Source organism: Fusarium musae, chromosome 2, assembly GCF_019915245.1.
Source record: "Fusarium musae strain F31 chromosome 2, whole genome shotgun sequence".
NCBI classification, from domain to species: Eukaryota; Fungi; Ascomycota; class Sordariomycetes; order Hypocreales; family Nectriaceae; genus Fusarium; species Fusarium musae.
This window is the reverse complement of record NC_058388.1, coordinates 971,946-989,982: the sequence shown is the minus strand read 5'-3', so window position 1 is coordinate 989,982 and position 18,037 is coordinate 971,946. Positions and strand designations below refer to the sequence as shown.

The window sequence follows — 18,037 nt, the reverse complement described above, 5'->3', positions numbered from 1 at the left end:
CTATATTTACTAAAGCTTTTAATAACCTTAACTTCTTAAAGAAAAGAAAAAAAGCTATTTTAAATCTTATTATAGTTACTAATTACTATATTTATAAGTTTAAGTTCTTTTATAAAATTAATTATTACTAGTAGTTATATAGTAGTATTTAGATTAATATAAAAGATTTTAAGAACTTTACCTTTTATATACTTATATATATTATTATTTTTTATATTACTTTTTATATTAACTAATCTTTTAAATCTTTAATTCCTTTAATATTTAGATTTATATTAATATAGCTCTTAACTAGATATAGTATTCCTTATATATTAAGCTTTTATATTCTCTTTCTTTTAACTTTTTAATATTAATTATTAAATTAGCTCTTACTTTTTAAAAGAAGATATTTATATTTATTAGCTAAAGTAATATTACCCTTATTATATAGTTTACTAAGTATATTTATTAATTACTCTAGCTTATATATATTTTAGCTAAATTTACTTACTATTAAGGCTAGTTTTTTTTTAAGCTTATTAAAAGTAAGCTTTACTTTAAAGCCTTTTTAATTAGTTTTTTTAGCCTTTATAATCTTAAAATATACTAAAATTATATTAATTTTTATCTTTTTATTACTAGCTAGAATAATAAATATTTCCTTTAGCCTTTTTATTATTATATTTTAATTAAAGGTTTTTAAAGTAGTTAATACTTTAATTATATTTAAAATATAAAAGCTAATTATAACTAGCACTTTCTTTTTATTTATTAAGTTAATAACTTTTTATTTAGCCTTTTTAAGGCTTTTTTACTAGGAAAAGATAGTATTATTAAAGTAAGTTTTTCTTTATAAGCTAAAGGATTTTACTAAGTATTTATAAATTAATTAAACCTTTAGTCTTTTCTAAAAATTACTTACTAATAGCTTATAATATTATAAAGTAATAAATTAAATAATATAATAGTAATTAAAAGTACTAAATTTATAATTAAATAGCTAAAAAGTAAGAAATAAAATATCTTTAAGTAATAAAAACTAGGTTTTTAATATAAGATTTATAAAATTAAGTAATTAGTTAATATCCTAGCTTTTAAAATTATATTTTCTTTATAATAGATTTTACTTTATTTAAATTCTTTAAAATCTATATTTTAAAAATCTATAATTTTAGTATTATATTTAAAAAATCTAGGATATATCTAATACTTATTTAAAATATTAAAAGTATATTTTTAATATATTTTCTATATTATCTAAGTATTTAAGTAATATCTAGTCTAAATCTTAAGTTCTTTAAGTATATTAAAGCTAATCTATTTTTCTTAAGTCTAGACTTTATATTTTTTATTTTAATAAACTACTAGCTATTTAAAAGCTTATCTTTTTTATATATTAAGTAATTATTTACTTTTAATTTCCTATTTATATTTTTTAAGGCTTTTTTACTTAATATCTTTTTCCTATTTTAATTAAATCTTATATTCTTTTTTTAAATTTTTATAATTTTTACTATAATTTATAATTTATAATCTTACTTTCTTTTTTTTAATATAATTAAATAATTACTTATAGAAATTATAGATTTTTATAAAAGTAATTATTTTTATCTTTTTTTTTTATTATTACTTATTTCTTTTTCTTTTATTAAAAATATAATTAATATTAAATACTTTTAGTATTATTAGCTTTACTTTTTATATTCTAGCTATTATAAAGTTAAAAGCTTTTAATTTTTACTTTTTTTAATTAATCTTAAGATTAATTAATTAGTTTATAAGTATCTTTTTTAGCTTTTAAGAGCTCCTTTAGTTATACTTTAAAGTATATTAGTAGTCCTTTATATAAATTTAGTATTAAATTTAATATACTTAAATCCTCTTTTTTATTTTTATTATTACTAGTCTTATTCTTAAAGTTAAAAATTACTTTAGTTTATAATATTAATTAAATTACTTTTAATTTTAATTAATTATTTAATTTAGTACTTTTAATACTAAAGATTAAGCCTTATAAAGGTATAATACTTCTTACTTTTTTATTTAGCTTTAAGTCTTTTTTATAAGTTTATTATTTATTTTTATTTTTAATAAACTTTTAAAGCTAGTCTTTATAGACTAATTTACTTAAAGGTAATATTATACTTAGCTTTTAAAGTATATAAAAGTTAGCTTTTAGATAATACTTAATAATATAAAATAAGCTATTTTATTTTTTAATTAACTTATATTTAATTAATATATTATTTACTTTTAATATATTATATTTAAAAATAAGGTCTTTAACTTATAATAGCTATTATTATATTTTATATTAAAGTTTATTATTATATTAAGTAATTACTTTTTTTTAATATTTAATAACTTTTATTTTAGCTTTTTTTATATTTAACCTTTTTATTTTTAAAATATAAATTTATATTTTTAGCCTTTCTTTTAATATATTAACTATATTTTAATTAATTAATTATTATATAAAATACTTAACTTTTAAAAAGTATATAGGCTTTTAGCTATATATAAAGTAAAAAGGTAAAAATTTATATAATTTCTTTAAGGCTATTTACTTAATAAATAAAGTATATTTAAAATTATTTACTTAAGTATATTTCTTTTTATATTTAAGCTTTTTTAATACTTTCTAGAATATATAATACTTATACTTATTTAGATTATTAGCCTTAGGATTATATAATAATATCTTAATAGTCTTTATACTATATTATTAAAGTATTTTTAGTAGTTCTTTTTTTATTTTAAGTCTTTTATTTATTATAGCTATTATAATTATTTTAAAATATAAAATAAGGCTTTTAATAAATTATATTATTACTTTTATTAATAATACTTTTAGTAATTTAACTTTAATCTAGCTTATTAAATTATAATATACTTTAAGTAAATACTTATATTTTTAATTATTTAATATATATTAGGTATTAAAATAGATTTTAATAAAAGGATTATTTAGTATTATATATTAGACTTTTTCCTTTAGGTATTATAAGTAATATTTTTAATAAGTCTTATAAGACTTAATAGTAGCTATTATATTTCCTTAAAGGTTTTTTTAATAATACTTTTTTTTAATAAGGTTTATAGTTATATTATACCTTTTATAGCTACTAGCTTTATAGTATTATTTAATTACTTATTTTTAGATTATTAGGTCTTTTTTAATTAATAAAGGCTATTTTTATTACCTTTATAAATACTTTTAAAATTAGTAACCTTAAATAAAAAATACTTTACTTTACTTTTAAAAAGTATAATATTAAAAATCTATTATCCCTAATAGCCTTTTTAGTATTAATAAGTATTAAGCTAAGTATTTTAATTTAAGTATATAATTCCTATTTAAGACTTTAAAGGATTTATTAATTTTAACTATATTAAAGTAAAAGTTAATAAAATCCTTTATATTTTCTTTAACCTTTATATTTAATTAATTAAATAGCTTTACTAGCTTATATAATAGCTTATTAATAACTCTATTTTTTAAGCCTAGTATATACTTTATTTTAAAATTAAAGAGAAGTAAATAGCTAATTTATTAAAAAATAAAAAACTTTAATATATTATTTATTTTACTATTTAACTAGTATATTAAGATTTATATATTAGTTTTTAAAGTAAATTTAATACTATATATTATTTTTTTAAGTTTTTTAAATATATATAAAGTTATTTAATATTCTTTTTTTATTATATTATATATTAACTTAACTTTATTTTATAACCTTAATTTAAAATATATTAAATAATATTTTCTTTTAATAACTTATATTAATATTATTTTTTAACTAGTTAAGCTTATATTAACTATAAAAATAACTTCTTTTATCTTTTTTATATAGTTAAAAGTAATTAAAAAAAGGGGTTAAATTATTTTAGCTTTTAAGGTATTTATTACTTTTTATTTTAGTTAGCTTTAATAGAACTTAATATCTTTTTAAAGTAGTTTTATAAAGGGTTTAGTAATTTAAGTAAAATAATAGATTTATTACTTATAGTATTTAATTATCTTAAAAAAGGATTATATTTCTTTAATATTAATATAATTTTTCTATTTTATAATTTTAATTACTTTAGTATTATTAAAGGCTTTTTTATATATATTATAAAAATACTTTATTATTACTATTATCTTTTAATAAAATTAGGATTTCTTTTTAATAATAATATACTTTAATAACTTTATATTAAAAAGTACTTTATTAATATTAATTAAGTACTTAAAGATATACCTTTTTACCTTTAAGGTAATTTATTTATTTTTATAAGTAGTAGTTAATCTTTTAATATAAATATTATTAAAAAAAGCCTTATAAACTTCTAAAATAAGGTCTTTAAAAATATAAATAATATTTTTTATAAATTATATTACTAAGTTTATTACTTTTTAAAGTAAACTATATATCCTTAATAGTTCTATTAATATATTAAATATAATTATATTTTTACTTTTTTTATTTAAAAAGAATTAATTATATTTTAAGAAAAAATCTAGTAATAAAATAACCTTATATATAGTAAAATTAGCTAAAAACTTATCTATATATAGTAAAAATAAGCTATTTTTTATAATTACTTTATTTATTAAAGTTATAAAGTTAATTAGTTAAAAATTACTATTTTTTTTAATAATTAGGAATTAAAGGTTTTAATAAGTATTATAAGATTTTTCTAGAACTTTTTAAATAAGTTATTTTTTTAGTAATTTAATAACTATTACTTTATATTTTTTAAAAATAGGGATATCTTTAGCTTATTATACTTTATAAAATATAACTTTTAAAACTTAAAGAAAAGCTATAATTAGATTTAATTACTTATATTTTATAAAGTTTTATATTAATATAATTTCTTAATTATATATTACCTTAAAGAATATATTTAATTTAGCTTTAATTAATATATTATTTACTTAATTTTTTAATTTTAAAAGCCTTTTTCCTTTTAACTTACTTTCTTTTTTTATTTTAAAAAACTTTAAGGTAATTTACTTAAAGTATTTTACTATTATATTTAGTATATTTTTAATTTTTACCTATTTCTTTTCTTTTTATAAGAAGTCTTTATCTAGGACTAACCTATTTAATAGTATATTATTTATAAAGTAAATTTTAACTTTTTTTTATTTATATATTATATTAATTTTAATATTTATTATATTTATATTTTTATTTTTACTTAATTTTATTTTAGTTTAATTAGTTATACTTTAATACTATTTAATCTTTTAAAAAGTAACTTTAAAGACTTCTTTATATTACTTTATACTTTTCTTAATAATTAATTTAATAACCTTATCTATAGATTCTTAGCTTATTACTTTAACTAAAAGTAAAATATTATCTTTTTTTAAGCTTAATATATTTTTAATTCCTAGCTTAATATAAGAATTAATATTTATTTTAAATTAATTAATCTTTTAATTCTAGTTTATATTAGCTTTTACTTAACTAATCTTATAACTAAAGTAATAAACTTTATATTACCTAGCTAATAGATTAGTAATATTAATTTATTTTTTAATAAGTAATTAAATATTACTTAAGTTAATTTTATAAATAATATTTTTAAAATAAAAGAAATAATAACTTTTACTAAAATAATAAAAAAATACTATAAAACTTAAGTATTTACTAGATATACTTTAGCCTTTACTTAGCTTATTATTTTAAGCTTATTCCTTATATAAGATATTATTATAGCTTTTATAATATTTTTATTAAGGTTATTAAATCTAATTATAATCTTTAATAGTTCTTACTTTTATATTAATACTTTATCTTTATTTTAGAAGTAAGTATTTATATTAAAGTTATTAATTACTATATTTTTTAAATCTTTATTATAAAAAGCTATTATATTTTAATAAGTAATTTTATTTCCTTTTTATAAATTAACTAGCTAAGGTATTATATATTAATTTATAATCTAGATAATTATTTTTATCTTATAAAAGATACCTTTATTTTCTATAATTATATACTTTTTTTTTTTTAATTTAGGCTTTTTATAATTTTAAGTATACTTATTTAATTAATTAATTATATTTTTATTATTAATTTTAAATTAAATAATATAGATTTTAACTATTATACTTATTTACTTTTAGTAATTATTATTATAGTTTTACTTAATAAACTAGATTATATTTATAAAGGTTAAGTTATATTAACTAAGCTATATACCCTTAACTATTTAATATAAGATTTTAATAATACTATTTATTATATCTTTAAGTTTTTTTATAACTTTTTTATTAAGCTAAGGATTAAGTATTATTATATTTTAAATAGTTATATTAATCTTTTTAATATATAGATTTATTTTAATTTTATTATAAATTTAAAGTTAGTAAGATTTAAAATTATTTAATCTTTTAAGTTTTTTCTTTTATTTTAAAAGATTAAGATTCCTTAAGTTTTTTACTATTATTTTCTATTTTAGGATTTTAATAGCTTTAATTTCTTTTTTATTATTAATATATATTTATTTTTTTATATTTATATTAATATTTATATTAAAGATCTATACTTTAAAAAGTAATAAGGGCTTTTAATCTTTTAGATTTATATTTAGGCTATTATTAAATATAATAAAGTTTATTTATATTAATTTTAAAGCTTTAAGCTAGGTTTTATTATATAATCTATTAATAATTTTAGTAAATAATTAAGTATTATTTCCTAAGTAAGTATATAGTAATATATAAAGCTTAAGATTTAGCTATTTTTTTAAGTATTTTTAAATAATACTTATAACTTTATTTTATATATTTTAGCTAACTTTTATATTATTATAAGCTATTATTTACTTAATAATTATAATAAAATATAATTTAAGGAATTTAAAGACCTATATATAGATTAGCTTTTTAACCTTAAAATTGCTTTTTACTTTATATATTAAGTAAGCTAGGATTAGTATTTCTTAATATCTTATTTAAGCTATTTTACTAGTTATATTATAATTTATTAATCTATTTTTTTTATTATACTTTAGATTATAGTAAGTTTTAAGGAAATGCCTTTTTTTATTATAGTATTAATATAAGTATTATTACCTTTAGTTAATATAATTAGTATTTACTTTTATATTATAATCTTTTTTTATTTAATTATTTTATTTAATAGTTATTAAATAAGTTTAAATTATAATATATTATAACTAAGCTATTATTTAATTTATAGCTTTTTTATTTAATTACTTTATAACTATCTTTTTTATTATTTTTTAAAAAGTACTTTTAAGTTTATTAAAGGTATTAACTTATATTTTTCTTATTAAATTAATAAAGTTATTTATAATAATTTTTATAATTATTTTTTACTTTTTTTTAAGGATTTACTTAAAAATTATTTTTATAGATTTTACTTTAGTATTTTATAAAGTTATAAAGATATTTTTAATATCTTTAAAATAATAATAGTTCTTAGCTTTAAAGATCTTATTATTAGCTATTTATTTAATTATTTAAGTAAGTTTATTATAAAATATAGCTTTTATTTCTTTTTAATTTTTTTTAAATTAAAGTAAAACTTTATTTAAGATTTCTTAATATATAATATTTAAGATATTCTTAAATTAAGTTATTATATCCTTATAATTAGCTTTTAACTTTTTAAACTTAAATTAATAGTATATTAACTATTTAATTATTTAAAGATAGTTATTTAAAAGCTATTTTAGGTTTAATTTTTTAAGCTTAGCTTTTAAGCTATTAAAAATAGTATTATTTTTAGCTATAAATATTTCCTTAAGATTCTTTTTTATCTCTTTTTAATTATAGCCTTTATAAGCTTAGTATATATCTTTAATAAAAAAGAGAATAGTAAAAGCTTTTATAATTATTACTTATTTTTCTTTAGGTATATTAGAATTATTTATATAATATTTAAAGTAATAGAGATATTTAGTAATATTACTATTATTAAAGATCTTTATATATAAGGTAATATTATTAATTATAGTATATAGTTTATAATAGTCTTAAATAGCTATAATAAAGGCTTAAAGTTAAATAGCTATTATAGCTAAAGCTATTATAACTAATTAAGTTCTTATTTTTATAAAAAAAATATCTATCTTATTAAATAAAAAGGAAGTATTAATAAAATTTATTTTAATAAGTATATAATAATTAGTTAATTTATACTATTTTAATATAGTTATATTACTTTTTTATACTTTATATAAGCTTTTAAAGGTATTTTTTATATTTATTTTTTATAAAACTATTATACTAGTTACTATTATAACTATTAAGTTTTTTATAAAAGTTTAAAATATTAATAATATAAGAATATCTTATAGTAAGGTTTTAAAGGCTTATTTAATTAGATAGTTTTAAGGGATTTTTTACTAGAATTTTAAGATATTATTAAAGTTAGTTATTTAAAAAGAAAAGGTTTTTAAGTTTTTATTTTTAATATAAAGACCTTAATTTATATTATTTTTAATTAAGTAAGTACTTTTAAAGCTTATTATAATATTATTTTTATATTACTAAATTAAGATTAATTATCTTTAAGTACTAAAGTATAATACTATCTTAAAATAGGAAGTAAATATAAAGTAATCTTAAATTATTAATTATAATATTACTTTTTATACTTAAGAAATATTTAGTTTTATTACTTTTAATTTAATATATTAAGGATTTATTACTTTTTATTACTTTTATAAGTAAATTATTATTATTATTATTATTATTATTATAGTCTTTTATTTTTTATCTTTTTATTTTAATATTTTCTTTTTTTAATAAGGTTTATAACTTTAGGTAATATAGAAATACTTTTTTTTTTAACTAATTAGTTAATTTTAAAATCCCTTTAGTTAGTAACTATTAATAAATTAGATTATCTAGGTTTTAGGGACTAATTTAAAAGTAAAAAATAATAATAAAAAAAAGACTATAAGGGATAATATTTCCTAATATATCTTTAATTATAAGCTTTATATAACTAGCTATAAAAGTTTAATTAAAATAAGGTCTTTATTATTAAATAGAGAATTAAGTAATTAATTTAATAATATTAAATATAAAGATAAAATATATAAAATTTAGTTTAAAAAAGTATAAAGAAGCTAAAATCCCCCTTAAGGTCCTATCCTTTTATATTTATTAAAATAGATAGTCCTCTATTTTTACTAATAAGGCTAGACCTTTTACCTTAAGCTATATACCTTAACTATTATAATACCTATTAAAGTAATAGCAGGCTTTTATTAATAGTATTATATTAAGTAATAGTAATAGTTAATATTAACTATAGTTTATAAAGTTAAAATATATAATTATAGTAATTAAATTATAGATATAAATATTATATTATAGGAATTAAAGGCTATTATAGTATAAAAGAAAGGAAATAAAAAAAGAAAAAAAAGTAAAAAAGTAAATTAAAAAATAAAAGTTTTAGTATTAAAGGAAAAACTATAAATATTAATAAGCTAAAGCTAGCTTAATAAGTTAATAATAGATTAAATTAAGTTATAAAATAATATAAAGTAATATAAAAAATATAAATTAAAAGTAAATATAGCTAATAAATACTTAAGAAAATTAATTATATAAAATAAAAAATTTAATATATAAAAAAGAGTTTTATTTAAAAGTTAAAAGAGCTTTTTAATAGGTAAATAAAGCTATAGTTAATTAAATAAAATTTACTTAATTAAGTATATTTACTTTATAAAATAATAACTAATACTAAAGTAATAAATAGTAATATTAATAGTAATTTAATAAAGCTATTTATAAATATATAGTTATATTTTAAAAATATTTTTAAATAATAAAATAAGTTAATAAAAATATTAAACTTTTATTATTAAATATTATAATTTTCTATAATACTTTATATACTTTATAATACTAGTTATAAGTTATAAATTATAAGTTATATTTTTATAAAAATAAAGATTTAAAAACTAAATATAAATAATTAAAAAAAGTTAATACTATTTTAAATAATTATATATAAAATTAAAATACTTTATTTTCTATCTTTTACTTTCTTAAACTTACCTTTAGATTTTTTTTTTTATAATTAGTAATTTTATAAAAAAATTAAAAGAGTTTTAAATACTACTTTTAATTAAAGTCTTTAAATATATTTATAAAGTCTTTTTTATTATTAAATAAAAAGCTACTATTATTACTAAAAATAAAAATAATATTAAATTAAGCTTTATATTTCTTAAAAAAAGCTATTAAATAAGTTAATATAAAGATATATTAAGTACTATAAGTATATATATTTAATATAATTATAGCTTACTTTTAAATAATTTTAAAAGTAATTAATATAGCCTTTAAATAGATTTATAATATAATAATAAGTAAAAGTACTATTATTAGCCTAATACTTAATATATAAAAGTAATTAAAATAATATATTTTTATATATATAATAAAATATAATATTAGTATTTTACTATAAGAAATTAAATATATACTTAACTTTAAAATTCTTACTTTTTTTTTTTTATATAAAAAAAGTATATTAAGCTCTTTAAGTAATTATATAAGTTAATATAATATAATATAAAATAACCTAAGTATTAATTAGCTATATTTACCTTTAATTTATATTTCTTATATTACTTTATATTACCTTATAACCTAATTTAATCTATTACTAACTTATTAAGCTAGCTTTAGCTTACTAATATTTATAGTTTTTCCTTTAATACTAAAACCTTTATTTTATAATTTACCTTTTTACCTTTCTTTTCCTTTTTACTTCCTTTCTTTTACCTTATAATAGCCCTTAATTCTTATAATATAATATTTATACTATTAATTTAATTACTTTAATTATATATTTTAACTCTATAAACTATACTTAGTATTAGCTATTACTACTACCTAATCTAATAACTATAATAAAGGCCTATTACTTTATTAATAAATCTTAATCCTACTTTAAGTAATTAACTAGATCTTCTAAGGCCTTTAATTTACTTATAATAGTTAGTATAATAAATATATTTTATATATTTAAAAGCCTTATAATATAATTAAAGATTATAAGATTAACTTATTATATTAGTATTAATTTATTAATATATAGTAAGTCTTTACTTATAATATTTAAATATTAAAAGAAAGTATATAAATTAAAAATATTATTAATATTAAGATTATTAATATTAATTAAATTACTATTTATATAAATATTAACTACTATAATAAAATAGTTATAGCTATTAATACTAATTATATAATATAATATCTTTAAATAGTTTTTATAGTTTCTAGTTTATTTAAAATTAGGCTTTTAAAGTTAAAGCTTTAATATTAATTACTTTAATTAAGTAATAATAAAGAAAGCCTTTAGCTTACTAAAGCTAGGGAAAATATCTTTTTATACTTATAAATTAAGGCTACTTATTTAATTAGATTATAAAATTAAAGGTAGTATTATATAACTTTAAGACTTGCTTTTAAAGTTATTATATTTTTTAGTATTATATATAATACTTTATATATAATATACTAAAAAATAAGTATTATATTATATTATTTTTATTATAAGACCTTATTAGCTATACTTTATATATTACTATAGAGATATTTTATCTTTTTAATAATATAAAATAAAAAGTAATTAAATAATTTACTTTATTATTATTAAACTTAATATATTTAAGGCTTTTATAAAAATACTTTTTTAATATATTTATATATACTTAAATAATTAACTATAAGTTTATAAAAAGGTATTTAGCTTTATAATTAAAAGTAAAAGTAAAAATCTTATTAACTTTTTTAATTAAATACTTAAAAGTATAATTATTAAAGTTATATTATAAGGCTTTTTTTATAGCTTTATAGTTTATATTTTTATTATATTAAAAGATATATAGCTAATACTTAAGTTATTCTTTTTTTTTAATATAATCCTTTTTAAGCTTTTTATTTTCCTTTTTTTTCTTAACTTTAATAATTATAGCTATAAATTTATTATAATATTATTATATTTTAGCTTACTTTACTTTAAGCTTTTTAATAGTAATATAATTTACTTTAACTTTTTTTTTTAAGTAATAATAAACTTAGCTTTAAGTTTCTTTTTATAAGTAATATAATTAACTTTAGCTTTCTTAATAGTAATATAATTAACTTTAGCTTACTTTTTAATAATATAAGTTACTTTAGCTTTTTTAACTTTATATACTTTTTATATCTTTTAAGCTTTTATACTTTTATATATTATAATATTATAAAATAATATAAGTATTTATAATATTTAAATAAGTTCTTTAATTAAATATTAACTTAAAGCTATTTATATAATATACTAAAATATAAAAAATAAAAAATAAAAAATATATTAAAATAAAGTATTTAATTATATAATTTTAATTAATATAATATAAAAGTATAAAAAGATATTAAAATAAAATAAAAGAAAAATTAATATAAGCTAAAGCTTAGTATTTTAATAGTTAGGCTTTAAATATAAAATAAAAAAGGAAATATACTTTAAATTACTTAAAAGTAAAATAAAAATAAAGCTTTAATATATATAAGTTTAATAAAATATATATTAAATTATAAAAGGAAATTATAAGTAAATATAATATATTAAAAATAAGGATTTCTTACTTTATAAAATATAATAGATTTAAAAGATAAAAATAAAACTAAGCTTAAAATTAATAATAACTATTATAAAGTTATATAAAGTTATATAATTTAGCTAAATAAGGGATTTTAATTAACTAGATTTACTTATACTTTATTTATATTATATTATAAAGAATATTAACTATAGAATTATATAGTATAGGGTTAGCTTACTAAGAGATAAATTTTAGTATAGATATTAATTTAGCCTTCTATAGATAGGATCTTACAGTCAGAGTGCCCAGGCTCGTCTGCTCACATATCGTCGAGTTAATTACTTGACAAAGCCTTAACCCGCAACTTTACTGCACAGTAATTGTATTAAATTATTTCAATTAACATTTGGTTGTTTTGCTGAAGTTTGGTTTTGAAGGTCAACATCTTGCCTTTGTCTCACGCCTACCTATGTAACGTTATGTGATGATGCCCCATTGTTTGGATCAGGATTCACCGTCTTATGTGATGACAAATCCGTCCGACAACACTTCATCCACACAATACATCGCTTCTTGATAACAAAAGTTACTTATTGATTAAGTTTTCTAGCTATCTGCTTCTGCTATGATCGCTTCCAGCGGAATACCGGAGAGGTATACCACCCGATGGAACACTCACTCGACCCCTATCAATAGCTCTGCGAGCAGGTGTCTTTCAACACAAACAAGGAAATACAATACATCTTGTGACAGATGTCGAAAGTCTCGTGTTAAATGCACAGGAGGTGTCCCTTGTCAACGATGTGCTTCATCCTCTGCATCACCATGCGTTTACAGCCTATCTCAAAGGCGTGGGAAGAAACGGGCATGTGCTAGCAATGTGTTTTCAGTATCGAACGGGCTACCTTCTATGGAGATCACTCCATCAGATCTTGACATGGCTGCATTTGATCTGGAGCTTGCACCAACAGTCGAGCCTCAGAACATGGACCCCAACGTAAGCGATCTGCCAACTAGACTTGAAACAGGCATACTGATAGGGCTAGTTGTTCAATAACGGGTTGGAGCTTGATCAGCCTCTTCCAGGCCAAGGTACTGGGGTCATTTCGGGAACTTTAGGCAGTGCAAACTCCCCATCCCTGACAGAAATAGTGGACGCTCTTGACTCTGAGCCTCCCTCATTTTGTCTCAAGCCCATATCAAAGTGTCCCAAAGCGTGTTATGCAGACATACACGACATGAGTGGAATCGTGGATGCTATAACGAAGAGCCCAGGACAGACGCCACTCGACGAGATTCTATCATTATTTCAGAGCGTCTTCCACAAGTCTGCACAGTACCTTGCCTGTCAGAATTGTGACACCGGTTGTCTTCGTTACATCAATCTCGTCATGCTCCACCAACGACAGGTCAACCTTCTCAGTGAGCTTGCAGAAGACCCAAGAGAATATCTCAGGAGCGACATGGCGAGTACTACGTTGGGAGGGTTTCAGCCCTCTAAACAGGATGACATTGCGATAAAGCAGTTGATGGTCAGACAGGCCACGAGAGATGTCATACTCTCGGTTAATGCTGACCATGAAAGCGCCATGGGGTTTCAAGAGAGGTCTATAGCGGGGACATTAGATTTGAGTGACACGGGCAAGCTTAATGTGAAGTGGCTAGTAGAGGTTTCGGAGAACCTCCGGGGAACTCTTGAACACGTAAAGGTGGTGTTGGAGAAGGACGATTGGGCTACAAAGTTTCTAGATACATAACACTGTATAGATATAGTGAATGACCTGATAGATATTCGAGCAGTCTTCTTGACCATAGTTAGACAGTATCTAAGAAGCCCAGACAAGGGCAAGGTATTCCGCTAAAATCGCTGTATGCTATCAATGCTATAAGTACAAAAGTTGAAATGGATCTTTGAACGCCAAGACAACCAAGACGCTTAAGAAGATATAGGTTTACTCTTCAAATTGAACATCATACTTCTTGCGCAGAGCCTCGCCGTAGCGCCAGAACAGAAGAGGTGCGATAGACACTACAATGGTAACGAATCCAAGAAGTGAGTTCCCCTAAGGTGACTTGTCAGTATCGGATGAGGGAATTTCATTTCATTGAAGACTCACCCATCCATAACCAAGAGCAGAGTACAGCGGTAGCCCAGCGATTGGGAGACACCCACCAACTATGCTACGTATGACACTTGTAGCGGCTAGAGCGCTAACCGCATAGGTTGTGAAGGCATCGATCATGTATATCTGAGTGGGAAGCTGCTGTGCGTTAGTGAGATAATACTGGAAAGAAATAGTTTCTTACAAATGAGAATATTAGTCCGGCCCCTGAGAATCCCGTGAAGAAGATAGGAACTATCCAGTGAACCTCATACTCTACTGTCCATCCGTATACAAATAGCCCGATGGGGAGAAGTGGAATTCCAAGGATAATTGGAAGTAATCGATATCTAAACGGTCAGTGATGTTCGTTGTTTTAAAAGGCATACTTACTCAGGCTTAGACTCTCCGTATTTCTTGGTAAGGCGGTCCTGAAGCCAGTCACTCAGCCAGGAGAGAACTGCCAGTGCAGCGATACAGCCGATTCCTACTCCAAGGAAAGCAAGTCCGAGGATATCAATGCCAAATCCGTACTGTTCTGTGAACACCGTGGAGAAAGTGGTAAAGAGAAGATATAGATAGCCATATATCAATGCGAGATATAGGGAGAGGCCAGTGACGATAGGGCTATGGATAAGCATACGCATTGGTCTCATAAGCGCTCGGAATAGTACTTGGCCGACTTTCGGTACTTCTTTATTAAGGACCATGTCTGTGTCCTTCGCTCTTTTTCGCTGGATCGTGGGGTGGTGGGACTCGGCGAGGAAGAAGAAGGTCACGATCGTTAGGATTCCTTTCTAAATGTCAATGATGAGCACTGAGCGTTGAACATGAGATTGCACTTACAAAGATTGCCATGATCCAGAACATCCATCTCCATCCAAGGTCCTTCGCAACGAAGCCACCTATTACAGGTCTTCGGTTTTCGATTCTGTCGACATTTTTGCACAAGTGTGAGAACCAGATCAAAGACAGCAATGCTAACATTCTATTTATTTTGAACCATTCCTCTCACTATAACAAACAGATCCGTCACAACTTTCTATCTATTTCGAGATAAATCGCAATGCCGTTAAGGGAATCGTCGTTCGCTTTACGAAAATTACCCGATTAGGAAATCTGACACCTCGCTCAGCGACGACTGGGTCATGTTATGCACCTCATCGGAGTTTAGTAAGCTTGATCGAATCACACAACGAGCTGTAGACGAGGAGCAATAGCTGAACATGTTATTTTCGTCTTCAGTGCCGGAAAATCTCACGTATGAACATTACGTTAACGGTCGGAGATTATGTAACACTCCTCGTCGCTCAGCGATGCTGCAGCTATAATGTCATAAGTGATCAAATAACACCGAGAGAAGTCACTCGTTGAGGTGGGCTATATAAAACCTTTGCTAGTAGAGGCCCATCGAATCTCAAGTTTAGTCAAGACAATAAAACATCATCTACGTCAAACACCACAATGTCAGAAGTTTATACTCAAGTTCAACTCAGCGACGGAGCCAAACTCAACGTCTGCCTCCTCGGCGCCGAAAACAAGTCAAAGCCCTTGATAATCTCTCTCCATGGCGCACCGGGACTCTCGTCACACACCGGCATAAAAGAGGACTTCAAGTTTCTCTCAGACAGGTTCCGCGTTCTCGTGTACGATCTTCGAGGTAGTGGAGACAGCGAGGTCAAGGGGCCTTTTACCGATGAGCAGTGGGTGTCGGATCTTGAAGAGCTCAGGTGAGTGAACATTGAGCGTTTCTCTTAGTAATTGTGGTTAATTTATCTACAGAGCTTGGATGGGAGACGAAAAGTTCATACTTGCTGGAGGATCTTACGGTGGCTTCCTTGCACTGAACTACGCCCTCAACTATCCAAACCGTCTCCGAGCCTTGATCCTTCGTAATACCTGGGCATGTGGTCCCCAAGGCACACATCGCGCCCTAGCAAACATTCTCCTATCCGACCGCATCAATCCCGATCCCATGCGCCAAGTAAGGCTCTGGACTGGCAACGTGCAAAGTCGGGAAGATGCAGAACAAGGCATGGCCGAGATTGTCCTCATCTACACCCCCGAGAGCAATCCGGAGCCTGAATCATTCGAGGGCGCAAGTACCGAACTTCGCTGGGAGGTTCACAACGCTGCGTTCTCTTGGTCACAGCCTCGTTTTGATGTGAGGTCCAGACTGGTCGAGATCAAGGTTCCGACCTTGGTGATTGTTGGAAAACTCGACATCATTTGCCCTGTTGAAGAGTCTGAGATGATCCAGAGGTGCATAAATGGTAGTGAGCTTGTTATTTTCGAGAAGTCGGCTCATAATCCTGCTACCGATGAGCCGGAGAAGTTTCGAGGGGTTCTCTCGAAGTTCCTTGAAAGGCTTGTGTGGTAACTGGGTTCGTAGTTCTGGTATTTATGTCTTATTTAACATATGAAAGGAATCATGGAGGCCAGAATTCATTAATTCGGTACCGATATCTGAGCTTGCATCCTACTATGGCTGTTATCGCACAGTTTTATGCTTATGCGCTCCATTCGAAGACTCGATCTGCTAAGGTACACTACGTCAATAAGCCCTTGTCACCTGTCCATAATGTATACACACGAAACCTGCTGGAGCAAATCTTTTAATTGACTGCCCTGACTATAAAAGCCCAGCGTTAATTGTATGTGCGAAGCTGTTGTCCACCCATTGCAACTGACAGGCACCCCTGAGCAGCTCATCTGGCCTCCCTCCGGGGACTGTACCAGGTTTCCTGAAGATTTATGTTGCCGTTCTCCAGAAAACGCCCGCATTTCCTTTTGATCAACCTCCATGCTGAGTTGTGTATCGACTTGCGCGAATGCTCCATCTTTTCCCTGTCAGAGTGCATCATGACATGAATCTCCACTGATTTGAGAATTTGGTGTCTAGGATCTCTGCGATAGCTTGACTGGATGTAGCTGATGATAGCACCTAACATACGTTCCAATGTATAATCTGCAACGTCAAGATGAATGGTTTCGAGGCTGGGAGGCACGAAGCTCAGTATTAGCTGATCATCCGCAATGGGCTCCTCGTGTGTTGGATAAAAAATGCTGTCAAGCATCATGCGCATATAAGTGACGTTATTAAGTCGCCTTCCTGCTGTAAACTCGTGTGGCAGGAAAGGTGCCAATACTTTCAACCATTTCAAAGTATTCTTTCTGATAGCCAGAGCCTGGCAGACATCTTGGATAGAACAAGGATCGGGCCCATCTTGGGAACCTTGGTACTGAAAGGATTCCAAAGGCCCTGTAGCAGATATGAAGACTTTGAGTCCTTCCCAGCCTAGATCTACACCCAAAATGCGGACATGGCGCATGTTCCGAAGCCGTAATGGATCTTGCAGTGTTGA

At 22.5% G+C, this 18,037-nt stretch overlaps 2 protein-coding genes across 2 annotated transcripts; one reads left to right on the top strand and one right to left on the bottom strand.

Moving 5' to 3' along the window:
- Positions 1–14,522: 14,522 nt before the first annotated feature.
- J7337_002277 (uncharacterized protein) lies at positions 14,523–14,813 on the bottom strand (the record flags this gene model as incomplete). The annotated part of the gene is made up of 2 exons (XM_044820009.1): positions 14,523–14,633; positions 14,688–14,813. The coding sequence occupies 2 exons, from the start codon at positions 14,811–14,813 to the stop codon at positions 14,523–14,525; spliced, it is 237 nt and encodes a 78-aa protein (XP_044684309.1).
- Positions 14,814–16,136: 1,323 nt separating this feature from the next.
- On the top strand, positions 16,137–17,052 carry J7337_002276 (uncharacterized protein; the record flags this gene model as incomplete). The annotated part of the gene is made up of 2 exons (XM_044820008.1): positions 16,137–16,402; positions 16,455–17,052. The coding sequence occupies 2 exons, from the start codon at positions 16,137–16,139 to the stop codon at positions 17,050–17,052; spliced, it is 864 nt and encodes a 287-aa protein (XP_044684308.1).
- Positions 17,053–18,037: the final 985 nt, after the last annotated feature.